This window comes from Cinclus cinclus, chromosome 19, assembly GCF_963662255.1.
Source record: "Cinclus cinclus chromosome 19, bCinCin1.1, whole genome shotgun sequence".
Classification (NCBI taxonomy): Eukaryota; Metazoa; Chordata; class Aves; order Passeriformes; family Cinclidae; genus Cinclus; species Cinclus cinclus.
The window spans coordinates 4,140,368-4,155,067 of NC_085064.1; the positions used below are offsets into that span (position 1 = coordinate 4,140,368).

The window sequence follows — 14,700 nt, forward strand, 5'->3', positions numbered from 1 at the left end:
ATGTAGAGGGAGAAGAGGCTGCTCTGAGTGCAGGGTGTGCTCACTGCCTCCTCTCTGCCGCACCAGGTATGGCAAACTCCACGTGCAGGCGAACGGGGACCACGCCAGGCACACTGTGGACGAGAGGATGGAGCTGAAGAAGTAAGTCTGCCTATGCTCTGGTGGCTCTGGTGGAAGCTCTCTGGGAGGGATGTGTTGTCCCAGCCCTGCTCCTGGGCTCGTGGGGTTGCACACAGGTTTCTCCTGGCACCTGATTCTCTTTGCCTGTGTTTTCCCTCTTCCTGCAGCACCATCTCCTCCATCCTGGGGGCCTGGCTGGACCAGTACTCAGAGGATTTCCGCAAGCCCCCCGACTTCTCCTGCCTCAAGCAGCTCATCTCCTACGTGCGCCACAACATCCCCGGCTCCGACCTGGAGCGCCGAGCCCGCATCCTGCTGGCCCAGTTCCAGCAGCAAGAGCAGAGCGAGGCTGAGGCAGAAGGTGGGGCCCTCCCCTGGTTTGTAGGAGTCATTTGGGGCTGCAGGTGGAGGGAATGCTGCTGGATGCCATTGAGGGTCTCCAAAACTTGAGCCATGTGGCTGAACACACATACACTCTTACATGAAGGTACACTGGGAAGGCAGTCCAAATGCAGCAGGAGTGGGATTTCTAAATGGATTAGCTAATCTGCCTTTAATCCTCTGTGGACACTTGCACTCAGGTTTAAAATGTCTATCCTTTTATCTGAGCCTTGTTAGGAGGTGCAAAGGCAGATGGGGGAACTAAGAGCCTGGGAGGTGGGGTGTGGGTGTCTGCAGGGGGCTGGTGTGGGTGCTGCAGTGCTAAGCCTCACCCTTCTCTCCTGCAGCTGTGGACCACGGCAGCTGCACATTCCAGCTGGTGGAAGAGAACGGGGTCGGGGATGGGAAGCCAGATTTCCTCTCCTTCTCCCCAGAGATGGTGGCAGAACAGTTCACACTGATGGATGCTGTGAGTAGTCACCCACCGGCCGGGTCAGTGGTGCTCTGGGCACAGACCTGGCTCTTCCCATCCCTTTTTCCTCCTGACCTGTTCTCTCCCTAGAGAACACAAAGAAGCCCTTGCTCATCCCTTTATCTTCCAGGAGCTGTTCAAGAAAGTGGTGCCTTACCACTGCCTGGGCTGCATCTGGTCCCAGAGGGACAAGAAGGGCAAAGAGCACCTGGCCCCCACCATCCGTGCCACGGTCTCCCAGTTCAACAGTGTGGCCAACTGTGTCATCTCCACTTGTCTCGGGGACAGGTCCCTGAAGCCACAGCAGAGGGCCAAGGTGGTGGAGCGGTGGATTGAAGTGGCTCGGGTAGGACAGCTCACCTCCCACCTCCACCCAAGGGATGAGCTCTTGCCATGCTGGAATACCAGCAGCTCCTCCAGCTTTTTTTAACCCAAATCCTTGTCTGCCCTCAGGAGTGCCGCATCCTGAAGAACTTCTCCTCCCTCCGAGCCATCCTCTCTGCCCTGCAGTGCAATGCTGTGCACCGGCTGAAGAAGACCTGGGACGAGGTCCTGAGGTAAGGAGCTCCTGCAGGGCTGGTTTCAAGGGGAAGGATCTGCTGTGGTACTCGAATGTGTGAATGGGATCACCTCAGCTCCAGCATTGCCTCCTGGAGTGTGCCCAAAACCCAGGAACCAGTGTAAGGTGTCAGGGACCTAAGGAGGGTGAGGAAGTAAAAGTACCATCACCTCACCCTTCTGTGTCAAACACCTTGGAATAGCTGCCAAACAGCAAGGCCCAGCTGGAGCTGAGCATAACTGGGTTCATCTGGATGAGGGGGAGAGAGCCCAAGGACGAAACCCCACTATGGCAGCATTGCTGACTTTTCCCCTTGTTTCCCCCTGCACAGGGAGAGCTTCCGCACATTCCATGAGCTCTCAGAGATCTTCTCAGATGAGAACAACCACTCACTGAGCCGGGAGCTCCTCATCAAGGTAGGGGGAAGGGGGGGACCTGCATTGCCCTGTTCTTGGCAGGCAGCTCAGGTTTCCATGGCGTTCCAGCCTCAGGGATAAAGCCCTGGCAAAGCTGCTGGGTGCAGGCATGGGTGCAGGCAGGGTGTGCTGAGTCAGGGACGCAGGCAGGGGTTTCAGACCAAGGCTGGGATTTCTGTTTGTGTGCACAAAATTTAGTTCCTGGAGCTGGCAAAACAATTCAGGGAATAGATAAGCACTGGGATGGGATCCAGAACACCAGGTGACAGCTTCTCCCCAGAGGCAGCTGCATGTTAACAGTCCAGTGCAAAATCCTCTTGATTCCAGGTGGGGTGGTGGAGTTGATGAAAGGCTGCAGCAAAAATGTCTTTATTCCATGTGGAGCTTCTCCACAGATCCCAGCCTAGCTCTGGTTTAGGGTCTGAGAGAAAACAAAATGCAAAAGGCAGCAAAACATCCCATTAGGTAGGCATTTATACAGAAATGAGAGCAGCAGTTCCTATTCACTAAGGCTCTCCTTTCTGTGAGCCATGAAAAAAACTTTGATTTTGTCTTCTTTCCTACAGTGAAAGTTAGGTAAATGAAAATGGGTGTGAATTTTAGCTAATAGGTACTAGTGCTATTTCCCACCTGTGCTGATCCCATCTCTCCCCACCATCCAGGAGGGCACATCCAAATTTGCCACCTTGGAGATCAACCCAAAGAGGGCTCAGAAGCGGCAGCAGCAGCAGCGAGAGATGGTGAGTCTGGCAGGGCTGTCCCTGTGTCCTGTCCCCAGCAGCTGCCCGGGCTGGTCCCTGCTCTGCTGACCCCACTGTCCCTTCTGTCCCCACAGGGTGTGATGCAGGGCACTATTCCCTACCTTGGCACCTTCCTCACGGACCTGGTGATGCTGGACACAGCCATGAAGGATTTCCTGGATGTATGTACTCTCCTCCCTGTCCTCCCCTTCCTCCCAGAGCCTAGGCTGATAAAAGCAAGGCTGGTCCCCTGTGTGTCCTGTATCCCATACTGCAAATCCTGTATCCCACACCACATCCCATATCCAACACTGCCCATCCACATCTGTCCCAAGGAAATGGGCTACTTTTTCCCAGCAGGGCTACTCACGCTGCAGTGGCAGCAAGACTGAGAGAGACAAGGGTAGGAGCAATATTCTTGTGCCTGCTCCATACTGATGTTGATCTCTTTCTTTTCCAGGGAGGGCTGATCAACTTTGAGAAGAGAAGGAAGGTGAGAACTTTGCCCTGGCAGCTGCACAGCAGGGCTGACCTGCTGCAATCACAGGCTGCGCCAGTCACTTTGGGCTTGATCCCTCTCTATTTTTTACTTTGTGTTCTTCAGTTTTGGGGGAGGGGATTCTGGTCTCATGGCTTCCATTTGCTGCAGGAGTTTGAAGTCATCGCTCAGATCAAGCTGCTTCAGTCAGCCTGCAACAACTACAGCTTCACACAGGAGGACCAGTTTGTGGAGTGGTTCCACAGCCTGGAGCGGCTCAGTGAGGCCGAGAGGTGAGTGAGAGGGGTCTGGGGGCTGTGCTGGTGCCTCAGAAGGCCCCACCACTCCTTTCCTTTGACAGCAGCAGCTGTCCTGTGCTCCCCTCTCTGCTCTGCCTCCCTCACACTCAGTGAGAGCACAGGGAGCTCAAACCTTCCTCTCTCCCCTCCCAGCTATGGGCTGTCATGTGAGATTGAGCCACTGTCAGAGTCAGCCAGCAACACGTTGAAGGCCAAGAAAAACACTGGCATCATTAAGAGATGGAGCGAGTGAGTCCCTGGTGGGAGGTGGGGGCAGCACGGGGCTTCTCTGGGTGGATACTGCAGGGGACCAGGAGGGCATGGCCGCTGTCCTGCCCGCCAAATGCACCCTCACCCTGCTCCCTTCTCACCTGCCCCACCTGTCTCCTGGCAGCCGGCAGCCACCAAGCACCGAGCCCTGTGCCAGCGGCAGCTCCCACTCGAAATCCTTCGACCAGCTCAAGTGTGGGCAGTACCTGTGCAGTGGGGACGCCACCGACTCGGTGAGCGTCACCTCCGCCGGCTCCAGCAGCTCCGACGTGGAGGAGATCAACATCAGCTTCATCCCCGAGTCCCCCGACTGCCAGGAGAAGAAGGTACGTGGCAGCTCGCAGGGTCCAGGGGTGCCACGGCCGTGTGGCCGTCGTGTGGGGACTGTCCCACCTCTGCCCTGGCGCTGGGGCTGGGGGGAGCAGGCGGAGGGGCCCAGGGGCTGCTCGGGAGGCCCCTGCCCTTGGCTGCTCCGGCAGCACGGCAAGGCTCTCGTGGCTCTGGTGGCTGTAGTTGTGTCGGTCCCCCGTTGTCACAGGTCAGTGAGATCCCTCTGGCCTCCCTCCCCCAGCGCTGGTACGCCCCGTCTGTGGCCGACGGAGAAGCTAAACCCACTGTGTCCTCCGCATCCCCTCTCCTCCCTGCCCTCCAGTTCTGGGAATCCACCTCCCTCTCTTCCCTGGACACGTCAGGCATCGGCTCAGGCTCCAGCAGTGCCTCCTCCTCTTCTGTCTCCTCCACGCCGGTGACGGCCTCCCGCACACACAAGCGCTCGGTCTCCGGCATCTCCAGCTACTCCTCACTCTCGCTGCCCCTCTACAACCAGCAGGTCGACGACTGTTGCATCATCCGAGTCAGCCTGGCTGTGGACAACGGCAACATGTACAAGAGCATCCTGGTTAGTAACATCCCCCCTGAAACACTAGGGAGGGGTGGCTCGTCCTCTTTGGATATGGGTGTGGCAAATTTTGGGAGGAGTGGGAGGCTTTAGCAGTGTTCTGAGCTCACAGCACTCTGTGCTCACAGGTGACGAGCCAGGACAAGACCCCCGTGGTTATTCGCAAGGCCATGGCCAAACACAACCTGGATGGGGACCGGCCTGAAGACTATGAGCTTGTCCAGATCATCTCGGAGGAGAGAGGTATGTGTGTGCTGGGGTCTGAGGGTTTTCCTGGGGCCATACAGCCCTGCAGCCTGGGCAGCACTGGGCTGGAGCTGAGATGAGAGGTGACAGCAAGAGGGGTCCCAGCATCTGGGGACAAACCTCAGCCCCACTTTGGTCCTCTTTAAAGGGAAGGGCACCTGACTGACCCTCATCCTTGTTCACTTCCAGAGCTGAAGATCCCTGACAATGCCAATGTCTTCTACGCCATGAACTCCGCTGCCAACTACGACTTTGTGCTCAAGAAGCGGGGCTTCTCCAAGGGGGTGAAGATCAAGCATGGCTCCAGCTCCACCCTGCCCAGGATGAAGCAGAAAGGCCTGAAGATCGCCAAGGGCATCTTCTAGCCTCAGCCCCACTGCCACCCATCACCGACGGGGCCTTGGGGGCAGCTGCTCCGGGCTTGGCTGTGACGGGTCCTTGTGCCACCCTGCACAGCAGAGGAGTGACCCTCACCCATGGGCACTGGCCATGCACCTCCCTTCCACACCCAGAGCTGAGTTGGGCAACTGGTGTCGGCCTCTGCCTCTCTCTGCACAAGCCCCTGTTTCAATCAGGTCTTTTTTTTTTTTTTTTTTTTTTTTTTTTCTACACAGGAAGGCAGCAGTGGGGGGGGGATTTGTCTATGTTTTGTTTTGTTTGGTTTTGTTTTTTAACCTTCCACGGTGCGACACTCGTCCAGCCCGGCCAGCCCAGAGCTGGAGCCCACCTCTGCCGTAGGTGCCTTGTGTGTGAGCGAGCCGGGGAGCGGTGACTCGCAGAGGGGCTGTGTGACAGAGCAGAGTAGGAGCCACCACCACCCTGGAAGGGGCTGTCAGGCCTCCTTCCCAGCTTTCCCGGCGTTACCTCCGCATTTGTCCTCCCTGGGATCGCTGGCGTTGCCACCACCGCACAGCTCTGCCTGTCCTTCCCTTGGGAGAAGCCACGGATGCCCTGGGCTGGGAGGTGAGCTGGAAGGAAGGATGCAGCCCTGCACCAGTGCTAAGCCCCGTGGAGGAGGCTGTGGCCATGCCATCATGGAGTGGGGGCCTCGTGCTCTCCCCAGCTCGTGGTCTCGCTCCTCTCCCGATCCAGTGCATCCTCCAGCTGGACTGGGCAGGCCCACGTTCAAACTTGCACCAAAGATCAAATGCCAGTGTCTCTTCTGCCGAGGGGGAGCTTTGGGCCATGCCCCCAGCGCTGCCAGCCTGAGGAGCAGGAAGAGGAGAGCAAAGTTGTGTCTGAAACTGTGTAAATAGAGACTTCGGGTCTGCGTGGGCATGCAAGGGGCTGGAGAGCTCAGGGTTCTCCAGCTGCCCCAGCTGCCACTGCCTGACCCACAGAAAGTGCCACTCACCTTGGGCTTTAACCAGACTTTTTCAAACACTGACCATGGGAGAAGCAGCAATGAGACTTCTTTTGTATAAAACAAAAAAGTTTACTGATTTTTTTTTTTCAGTATTTATTGGTTGTAAATAGAAGAGGCAAACTTGTACATTTTACTAATCCAGCCTCCCCCTGCCCTGCAGCCCAGTCCCTGTCCTGTGCTCCCCTGGTATTTAAGGCTGCTGGGAGGGACGCTGGCAGCAGCAGCAGAAGCAGCAGCATTGCTCTGCTGTGCTCATGGGGTGGAGACCCTGCCAGCCTCCCCCTCCCAAATTCTCTACCACTAATTGGGGGCAGTAATGCTTGTTTTAATCATTGTAGGAAACACTAACCAAAGCGGGACCTTTTGTTGCTCCTGCCTCCATCTCTGTTTTTAAAGCACTTCATTCCAGCAGATCTTTTCTGTTTCCCATCTGTCAGACTTCCCAGGTGCTTGTGGTGCCTTCCCTGGTTCCAGGACAGGGACCACACTCCAGGGGCTGGGGCTTGTGGCAGAGTTTGGGCCTGGTGGGGAAGAGGCTGCTTGGGTGTGAGTGTGGCTGGCACGGAGCTCCTCCAGCCCCGCTGCCCATGATGCACATGATGGGAGCTCCTGGCTCCCTGACGCAGGGGCAGCCTCCTGCTGTCCCCCCTGCCCCAAAGCCCCTTCCCCTGGGCACCAGCACCCCTGGGAGGGTGTTCCTTCTGCTCTGTGCCTGCCTGCTCTGGGACTGACTGGCTGTACCGTATGTATTTTGTACCACTTCAATGAAGGAGCACACTGCCCAGTGTGACTTGTACACAGCAATGTAATTAGTCTTTGCAATAAAATACTGATGCTCAAACATCTCTGCCCCGAGGCAGGGCTTGACTTGTCTTCCTTCCCCAAAATGCCAGCACCTTCCTGGAGAAAGGGGGGATGCACCTGACTGGGGGGGAGTTCACCCTTATGCATTGAAATTTGTTTTGAAAAAAAAAGACTATTCTGGCTGAGGGACCAGGAACCTCACTCCTTTGAAAGTGCAAATTGAAACTGTTGCACTTTCCACTTATAATTTGTTGGGTTTGCTACTTTTGCTACAAGTAACAGCTTTAAAAGTAACTGCAACAGCCCATAGGGCCTCTTCAGTGGAGAAGGTCTTGCTCATTTTAAAATGAAAGCTTGGCGTTCACGTGTGCTCAGAACACACTGGGGAATTCACAGTATCCAGAAAATGCCAGTAGCTCTTTAATTTTTGAGACTTTCTTTTTGGTGGGAAGAATGCAGCTGGCAGTGGCCAACTTCTGCCCCTCTGCCAGCTGCCTTCAGTCCTTGTTAACTGCTAGCTGGGGAAGTCAAAACAGATCTGAGAAGTGCAACAGGTACTGAGCACAACAAACACTACATCCCAGAAAGGAAGTTATTCACGGACAGAAAGTATATTTTCCTGCTGGCTTTATTTCCAAGAAGACCAGCAAGGCTCAGTGCTGAAGGCATGGCACAGTATTTTCATTCCCTCTGGACAAGCAGAAGGTCAGAACCTGTCTTAGGGACCCCAGGAGCACTGGACTGCTTCTTCTACCAGCATCCCCTCAGGCACCTTTTCTATTTTCCATATGGCCACCAACCCAGAGAGAGTGCACTCCCACACATGGGATTTGGGAATGCAGCTTCTCCCATATTCTGGTGTGTTACCAGCTGGTTTGGACTCTGGGCTCACTCTTGGGAGTTTGTTGAGCTTGCTGGAGGGTTTCTCAGCCAGCAATTCTGAAAATGCAGGCAGTGACTCCTAAACATCCAGAATGCTGCCCACCAACAGTCAGTGCAGAGAGAACATCATCAGCTCAGTATTTAAAAGCTCTGCTTTCCCAGATCTTGATGCCAAACCGTTGGCTCTCACGGAGCAGAGGCAGCTCTGTCCACAGCAACCACACTGCTCACTGAGTTCACACATAGTCCAGAATTTCTGTCTCCATTTCATTTTCACTCCCATCAGAAGGCTTGAAGTCTTCTTCCTCCTCCTCTTCATCATCCTCATCCTCTCCAGACTCATATGCCAGCTGTTCTTTGCCATCTTCACTGCTCGTTGTATTTGAGAAAAGAGCTTAAATTGGGAAGAAAGAAAGACACTGTGATGCCTCTCTCAGTGCAACCTGTGGGCATTTGCAGTTGAGTTCACAGAACATGTGAGAGGAAGGCAGCAGCCTCAGGGGCACAGCTAATATTGCACATCTTAATAGAATCTGATCAAGCCCAGAGCAATCTGTCTCCACACTCCAGCAGAGCTGCAGTGCTGTGCCTCCCCTCCTGCCTCATTCTGACCCAATTCACTGGGATATTATTGCTTTGTGATGCTTTGGCCCAGCATCACAAAGAAACAATTTCCTCACTTCTTGGTCAATCAATAATACCAGTAAAAAGTAAATTGCCACCAACAGATAAATCAGTCGGAATTAAGGTCTTGATTATTACTGTGCAAAACACATTTAAAAGCTGAAGGGCTCATACTGGGAAGATGGAATAGAAAGCCTTAACTCCCAGCCATCTCTAACGCCAACCCACATTCCCAGTGCAGGCCAGCAGCCTCAGCTCCCACACTGGAATGAGCCACATCCCAAAGAACACACAGAGGATGCAGGAGCACTTCTGCCTCCGACATCCTCATGTTCAAAGCATCCTTACCCGGTCTGGTGGATCTGATGATCTGCTTTATCATGAGGGACATGCTATCCCTCAGGTCATCACTTGTCTTGGCAAGGCACCACCCATCCCGCTCCGTGCATTCTGACTCCGTGCCGTCGTTCCGATGGATGATCTTCTGCAGGCTAAAGAGCAGCAAAAGGGAAGGAAATGTTAATCTTCTGCACTCAGAAGTGAGCTTCAAATGAGACACATTGGTTTACTTCCATTTCTCTTCACTGAGCTGGAATAGCACAGTTGGTTATCCAGGTAACTGTCAGATGGGAAAGGAAGGTCATGTGTGAAAAGACTGTTCTGTTTTTATTGAGCTACTAAACACCTCTGATGTTCCTGCTCAGGGGGAGAGGGGTGAATGGACACGGTATAAACAACAGGCTTTGAAATCTGTCTCTAAGACTCATCTGTCAGAGTGCAGTACCTTTCCACATGTAAGTCACAGAGCTGGTAGAACATCTGTCGGTAAGGGGGTAAGGCTCCTTCTCGGAAAATGTAGACGGATTCCTAATAGGAGGAAAGAAGGAAAGGATCCATGTGCATTTTATGGCTTAACACAACTCTGGCATAACTGAAAGTACTTCCAATAGGTTGATTCAAGAACAAGGTACTTCCAAGAGAAACAAGTTTTAAGGCATAGATCTGTACGTGGCAGAAGATAAAAGCTGAATGAGGAATGCCCCAAAATGTCTCTGCAGCCACAGTCACGCCAGCACTGCTGGGCAGAGAACACACTTTACCCCTCCAACCTGCAGCTCTGCCTACAGCCTGTCGCTGCCTAGCAGTGCATCATGGGCTTCATTCTAGCAAAAAAGGAAAAGTAAGACTCGTTCATTTATTCCACACTGCTGGATTTTGCAGCATGACCTGATAAAGAAATGGTGATTTTTTTTGCACTTCGCTGCCCATGAAGTTCCAATTTTATCAGCTGAAGCAAATGGTTCTCACATCTAAAAGCAGAGTAGAAAGCACCAATCCCACCTTGCAGCATGTAACAAAATACACTCAGGCGATATTCTGTAGTGCCATCTCCAATTAGGAGCTTCCCAGGCAAACCTGAGCACATCAACTCACTCACAGATGACCCCTTGATGACTGATAAACCAGGAAACATCCCTATTTCACTGAGATATTTCAAGTCTTGGTATAAAAAGTCAAGCTTACCTTCAGCTTATACCTGCTGGAGGGGGGCTTTTTTGCCCCAGATGTGCCAGCTGAACCCAGCCCCTGTTTCAGGTCGTGGACACTGACTGTGTGACTTCCTGAAAGGAAAACAAAGTCCTAGTTAGGGACATCTGTGATATTGGACTGTCACTTCTTTATGTTGATTCAACAAAACCAGATCAACCAGAAACAGAGCATGTGTTTTGTTCATTCTTTAGAGATGTTACTGGACAGTCCCAGGAAAGGCACTGATTTGGGCAGCTTTTTCCAGAGCCCATCTGTTCATAATTTTAACCTTTTCTACTCTCCTTTGACACAGAAAAGAGAACTCCCCCATTCTCTGTAGCTCAGTGAATTCTGAATTCCCAGTGTGGCTTGCAGAATTCCCTCCTGCCTGCTAACAGATATTGTAGCTCAACCAGACTCCCTCAACACTTCCCAGCAGGAAATCTAGATTAACAGCAGCAATCTTCTAACCAGAAAACAGGCTCCAGTTTTGGCTCAGCTAGAACACAGGAAGACCCTTCACCACCTGTGACTAGGATGGGACAAACAGAGAAGCAGAAGAACCAAGCAACCCTTCTGGCCCAGCATACCTTGTTTCTTGACAGTGATGGGCAGGCTGTAGTTGTATGTGCTGCGTTTTGCTTTCACAGGCATGTCACTAGCAGCATAACCTAGAGGTGAAAACCAAAATCCAGCCATGAATTGAGGCCAAGCACTCTGCAGAATACCCCCAACTCAGGAACACAAGAGCTGGACTGGTGTGGGAAGGGCAGGCTGGTCTTTGGGATATGCTGGCTTTAGCAGGGTGGGGAGAAGAGATCAGCAAAAACCCTTAAATTTGGAAACATGATCTGATGTCAATGGGTGGATGCCAGCTCTGTCACGGACTTATAGATGGCATCAGAAACTCCTTTTCCTCAACCTGTCCTTTGCAAAATCAGAACAGGGAGCCCCACATCCAATGTCTGAGACCCAGCATCCTGCAGGAAATGCCGAGGGCCTTGAGGAAAAGCTGCTGTGTGAGCACCAGAATTCCTGCTTGGTTGGTGCCTCCCCTGAGTAAGGAGGAGGATGCTCTGCTACACCCACTTGGGCTTGGATCACATGGAGGAGGAAAGTCAGAGTTTAAAATGTGACAAATGAGGAAAGACCTATAGCATATTACGAAAGAAAATATTACAGGAGTTTTAGAAAGAACTACAGTAAGCAAGGAGCTCAAAAGATGGCATGTTCATCAGAGCAGAAATATGGCAAAAGAGTTTGAAAAACACATAAAAAGAAAAATACTACCAGGATTAACCAGAAAGCAGAGAGGGCAGCTCTGTGGGTTGGGCTCTTTTACCATATTTCATTCCACAGCGAATTCGGAAGTCCAGCACTTGATAAATCTTTGCTTCAGGCTGTTTTCTGGGGTCATACCCAAACCTAACCCATAAGCTTCTCCAAGGACCTGTTAACTGCACAAACACACCAGGGAAGATGGTTACTGAAAAGCACCACAGCGTTGCACTTTACTTCAGAGGTTCTTGGAAAATTCTAATATTTTCCCTCATTGCCCAAAGATATTTATTTTACCAGCTCTTTGCTCACTTGCCATGCCAATATTTATACACTGAAACTTGGCAATCAAAACATCAAAGCACAAATATTTGTGTGCTTTTACAAACCAACCTGTGTAAGGTCACAGCCAAGGTGAACAGCCACATAGAGTGTCTGCCTGACCTGCAGAGGTGATTCAAACCTATGGAGCAAACAGTCACTGAATCCTCCTTGGATTCAACTTTGGTTCTAAAGCATTTCCTTCCCTCTGTCTCTTTACATTAAGCTCAGATACTTAATTTAAGGACCTCAGAAGTGGTAAAGGACCAGGAAGAGCCAGGTGATGCTCCCTTGCTCACAGATGTACCACTCACCATGTAATAGGCCAAATATGGCAGCAGCACCTTCAGCTTGTCTGGATGGACACTGATATTGGCTTTCACTGCATTCCGAGACCACACAGGACGTGTTTCAAAGAGCTGAAATAACACAGAGACAACCACAGAACAGTGGGAAGGCCTTGGCAAAGGCAGAGCAGCTTTTCAAGTGGATTCAGGTCTGTATCAGTGACTTTGGCCCTCAATCTGAGCTACTGGATGGTGATGTGAGAAACAGTGCCACAAAAAGGGGCTTCATGTGAGTTGGCCACAGATTCAAAGCTTGACTTGCAGAACTGAAATGAACACAGCAGTGTCAGTAGCATCTACTCACACGTGTATCAGTCACTTACAATCACCAACAATTTCTGGGAAGAAATGTACTTTTTTCTCCCTAGCTTGCTGCAGGACAGTGCTCAGATCAGGAGTAAGGCACACACCTTTCTCAGCTCTTCCTCCACCTTTTTATCCACAGGATTAGTGCACACTTTCTTCCAGTTCTGTACAGCAGCATCCAGTGGTTTAGTTGGGATTTCTTCATCATCAAAGTTGACAAAGATAGCATTGTGTGGGCGCCGGGCCCTGCTGAGGCCAATCAGGTTCTCACCAGACACCTGGGGATTGTTGTATCCCTCCCTAAGGAACAGGGAAAGACAAAAGGGACTCAGCCAGGTGAGCAATGAGTTAGTTTAACTTTGGCCCAACCTCCCTTGATCATACCCTGGTACCATAAAAGACTCTCACTTGTGAGTTCAGCTGGGAGAGGCATCATCTTTACCTCATTCTCAGCTCCCCTCACCTGGCAAAACCTCAAGTGGAATTTTGCTGAGGTTGCCACTGCCAGGCAGTTTCTGGCTGTTTTTTGCTCTCTTGTGCCAAATCAAGAGAGGTAAAACAGCACAAGGCAGCAAATTAAAAGGGTGAACTACATGAAAGATGTATCATGAGAAAAGGCACTGACCTGTGCTGTATATCTGGGCGATAAAAATAGTCTACAGGAGTGTCCAGACGTGAGAAAATGGGTGGTGGGATGTAAAGAGGTAAGTCCCTATTGAAAAATTCTTCCTTCTCTGGTTTGAGCATCAGGACTTTGTCATACATGGAGGTTTGTTTGCCATCAGGGCTAGAGTGCATTGCCAAGTACTGGAAGTCAGACATTCCTGTAAGAAAAAAAAAAGTTAAAACACTCTGAAGTTTGTTGTGAATTCAACAATATTTCTCACACTGAACTTTCAGGAGCAGAAGTCTGACAAGTTCATGCAAAGGCTTATCCAGCAAGGAGGCTGTAACAACAGGACCCTTGATCTTCCTTCCAATCCTCAACTGTTTAGGGGGAAACATTTCCCTTTCCCATCAAATATACTCATCCCTAAGTCACGTGCACACAATCCCAAGGGTTACCTTGAAATTTGTAAACAGTGGTGACAATCCCAAGAATCTCCATCTCAAACTGGACTTCTGGCTGGATTTGTTCCTCGGTGTCCAACTGCTGCTTCTTCTTGCTCCTCCTCCTGACCCTGAGCAGCATGGTGGAGGTGGGGAAGCGGTTGGCACACACGGGGTGGCAATAGGGGTCCTTGGGGCGGAAATACAGCTCCAGCCTTTTGGCAGGGTCAGCGTAGATCTGTCAGCAAAGGGGGCACAGCCCCTGTCAGCATCCCACCCACACAGCCCTGCACTCCTGTGCCAGCCCCCAGCCCCACAGGCACTGGCTGTTCCACTCACACGGCCTCATGGGGATCATTCCTGACCCACCAACACCTCCAGCACATCACGGGTGTGTGCAGCCACCCCATCTCGGGCATCAGAAATAAATAAATAAAAAGTTTAGTATCCTGGATATGAGGAAGAAATTCTTCCCTGTGAGGGTGGGGAGGCCCTGACACAGAGATGCTGTGGCTGCCCCATTCCTGAAATGTCCAAGGACGGTTTGCAGCAAGCTGGTCTAGTGGAAGGTGTCCCTGCCCATGGCAAGAGGGTGGAATTGAAGGATCTTTACGGTCCCTTTCAACCCAAACAATTCTATGATTCCATTATTTTACCGGACACCGCCTGAATACCTGCTCGGTGATAGCAGGAAAGCGGCATCACCCCCAAACCACACATGAGCCCTGCGTGAGGACGTGCTGGACTGGAACGACTCACACAGAGGGTCTCACGGCTCCGGGCCCTTCCCGCCCCCATCCCCTTACCCAGTACCAGGGCCAGCCTCGCCACCCCTCAACCCTCTACCCAGCGAGCTCCCACCCACCCCACACCCCGCTCACCCGCGAAACCCCCTGCTCTCCTCCCAACGTCCGCAGCATGGCCCCAACATCTCGGACGAGCCCCGGGTACTCCACGCACACCAAGCGCGGGGCGCGGGGCAGCTCCAGCACGGCCGAGCCCCTCGGGCCTCGCTGCCGAGCCGCCGCCATTGCTGCCGCGCCGCTCCGAACCGGCGCCGCCCCGCGCGCCGCGGCACGAAGGTTCCGCCGCACCAGAGTTCCGGGGGCGGCAGCGGCGCGGCCCGGCCGGGTTCGGCCTGTGGGGAGGGCGAGGCCTGAGGGCGGCCTGAGCTCGTCCAGTCCTGATCGGAGATGGGGATGCTCAGCCCAGCTTGCCATCATAAACAGACGCAGAATCACCTCCCCCATGTGTTATTTTGTCCCCGTCCTGCTTGGATAATGAAGGAAAGCAAGCGAGCTGAGCAAATGCTC

The 14,700-nt window shown here is 52.5% G+C and overlaps 2 protein-coding genes across 4 annotated transcripts in view; one reads left to right on the plus strand and one right to left on the minus strand.

Annotated features, from left to right (window-relative positions):
• The window catches only part of RALGDS (ral guanine nucleotide dissociation stimulator), a 56,781-nt gene extending 49,693 nt beyond the window's left edge, over positions 1-7,088 (plus strand). For 2 of the 3 annotated variants that reach the window (XM_062505945.1, XM_062505944.1), the window contains exons 4-18: positions 67-141; positions 288-481; positions 849-970; positions 1,104-1,319; positions 1,427-1,530; positions 1,864-1,948; positions 2,611-2,688; positions 2,784-2,870; positions 3,149-3,181; positions 3,338-3,459; positions 3,619-3,714; positions 3,860-4,061; positions 4,274-4,633; positions 4,762-4,876; positions 5,069-7,088. In XM_062505945.1, the coding sequence (XP_062361929.1) occupies positions 67-141; positions 288-481; positions 849-970; positions 1,104-1,319; positions 1,427-1,530; positions 1,864-1,948; positions 2,611-2,688; positions 2,784-2,870; positions 3,149-3,181; positions 3,338-3,459; positions 3,619-3,714; positions 3,860-4,061; positions 4,274-4,633; positions 4,762-4,876; positions 5,069-5,244 (2,065 nt within the window). In that variant the 3' untranslated portion in view covers positions 5,245-7,088. The remainder of the gene's footprint in view (positions 1-66; positions 142-287; positions 482-848; positions 971-1,103; positions 1,320-1,426; positions 1,531-1,863; positions 1,949-2,610; positions 2,689-2,783; positions 2,871-3,148; positions 3,182-3,337; positions 3,460-3,618; positions 3,715-3,859; positions 4,062-4,273; positions 4,634-4,761; positions 4,877-5,068) is intronic. The other variant, XM_062505946.1, reaches the window with a different exon arrangement.
• A 109-nt stretch (positions 7,089-7,197) lies between these two features.
• On the minus strand, positions 7,198-14,418 carry GTF3C5 (general transcription factor IIIC subunit 5). Its single transcript, XM_062505947.1, has 11 exons — positions 14,269-14,418; positions 13,403-13,625; positions 12,963-13,161; positions 12,442-12,637; positions 11,999-12,103; positions 11,428-11,542; positions 10,676-10,756; positions 10,080-10,177; positions 9,340-9,422; positions 8,904-9,046; positions 7,198-8,325 (listed from the first exon to the last, which is right to left on the minus strand). Exons 1-11 carry the CDS (start codon positions 14,416-14,418, stop codon positions 8,168-8,170), a joined length of 1,551 nt encoding a protein of 516 aa, XP_062361931.1. The 3' UTR covers positions 7,198-8,167.
• Between the last annotated feature and the right edge of the window lie 282 nt (positions 14,419-14,700).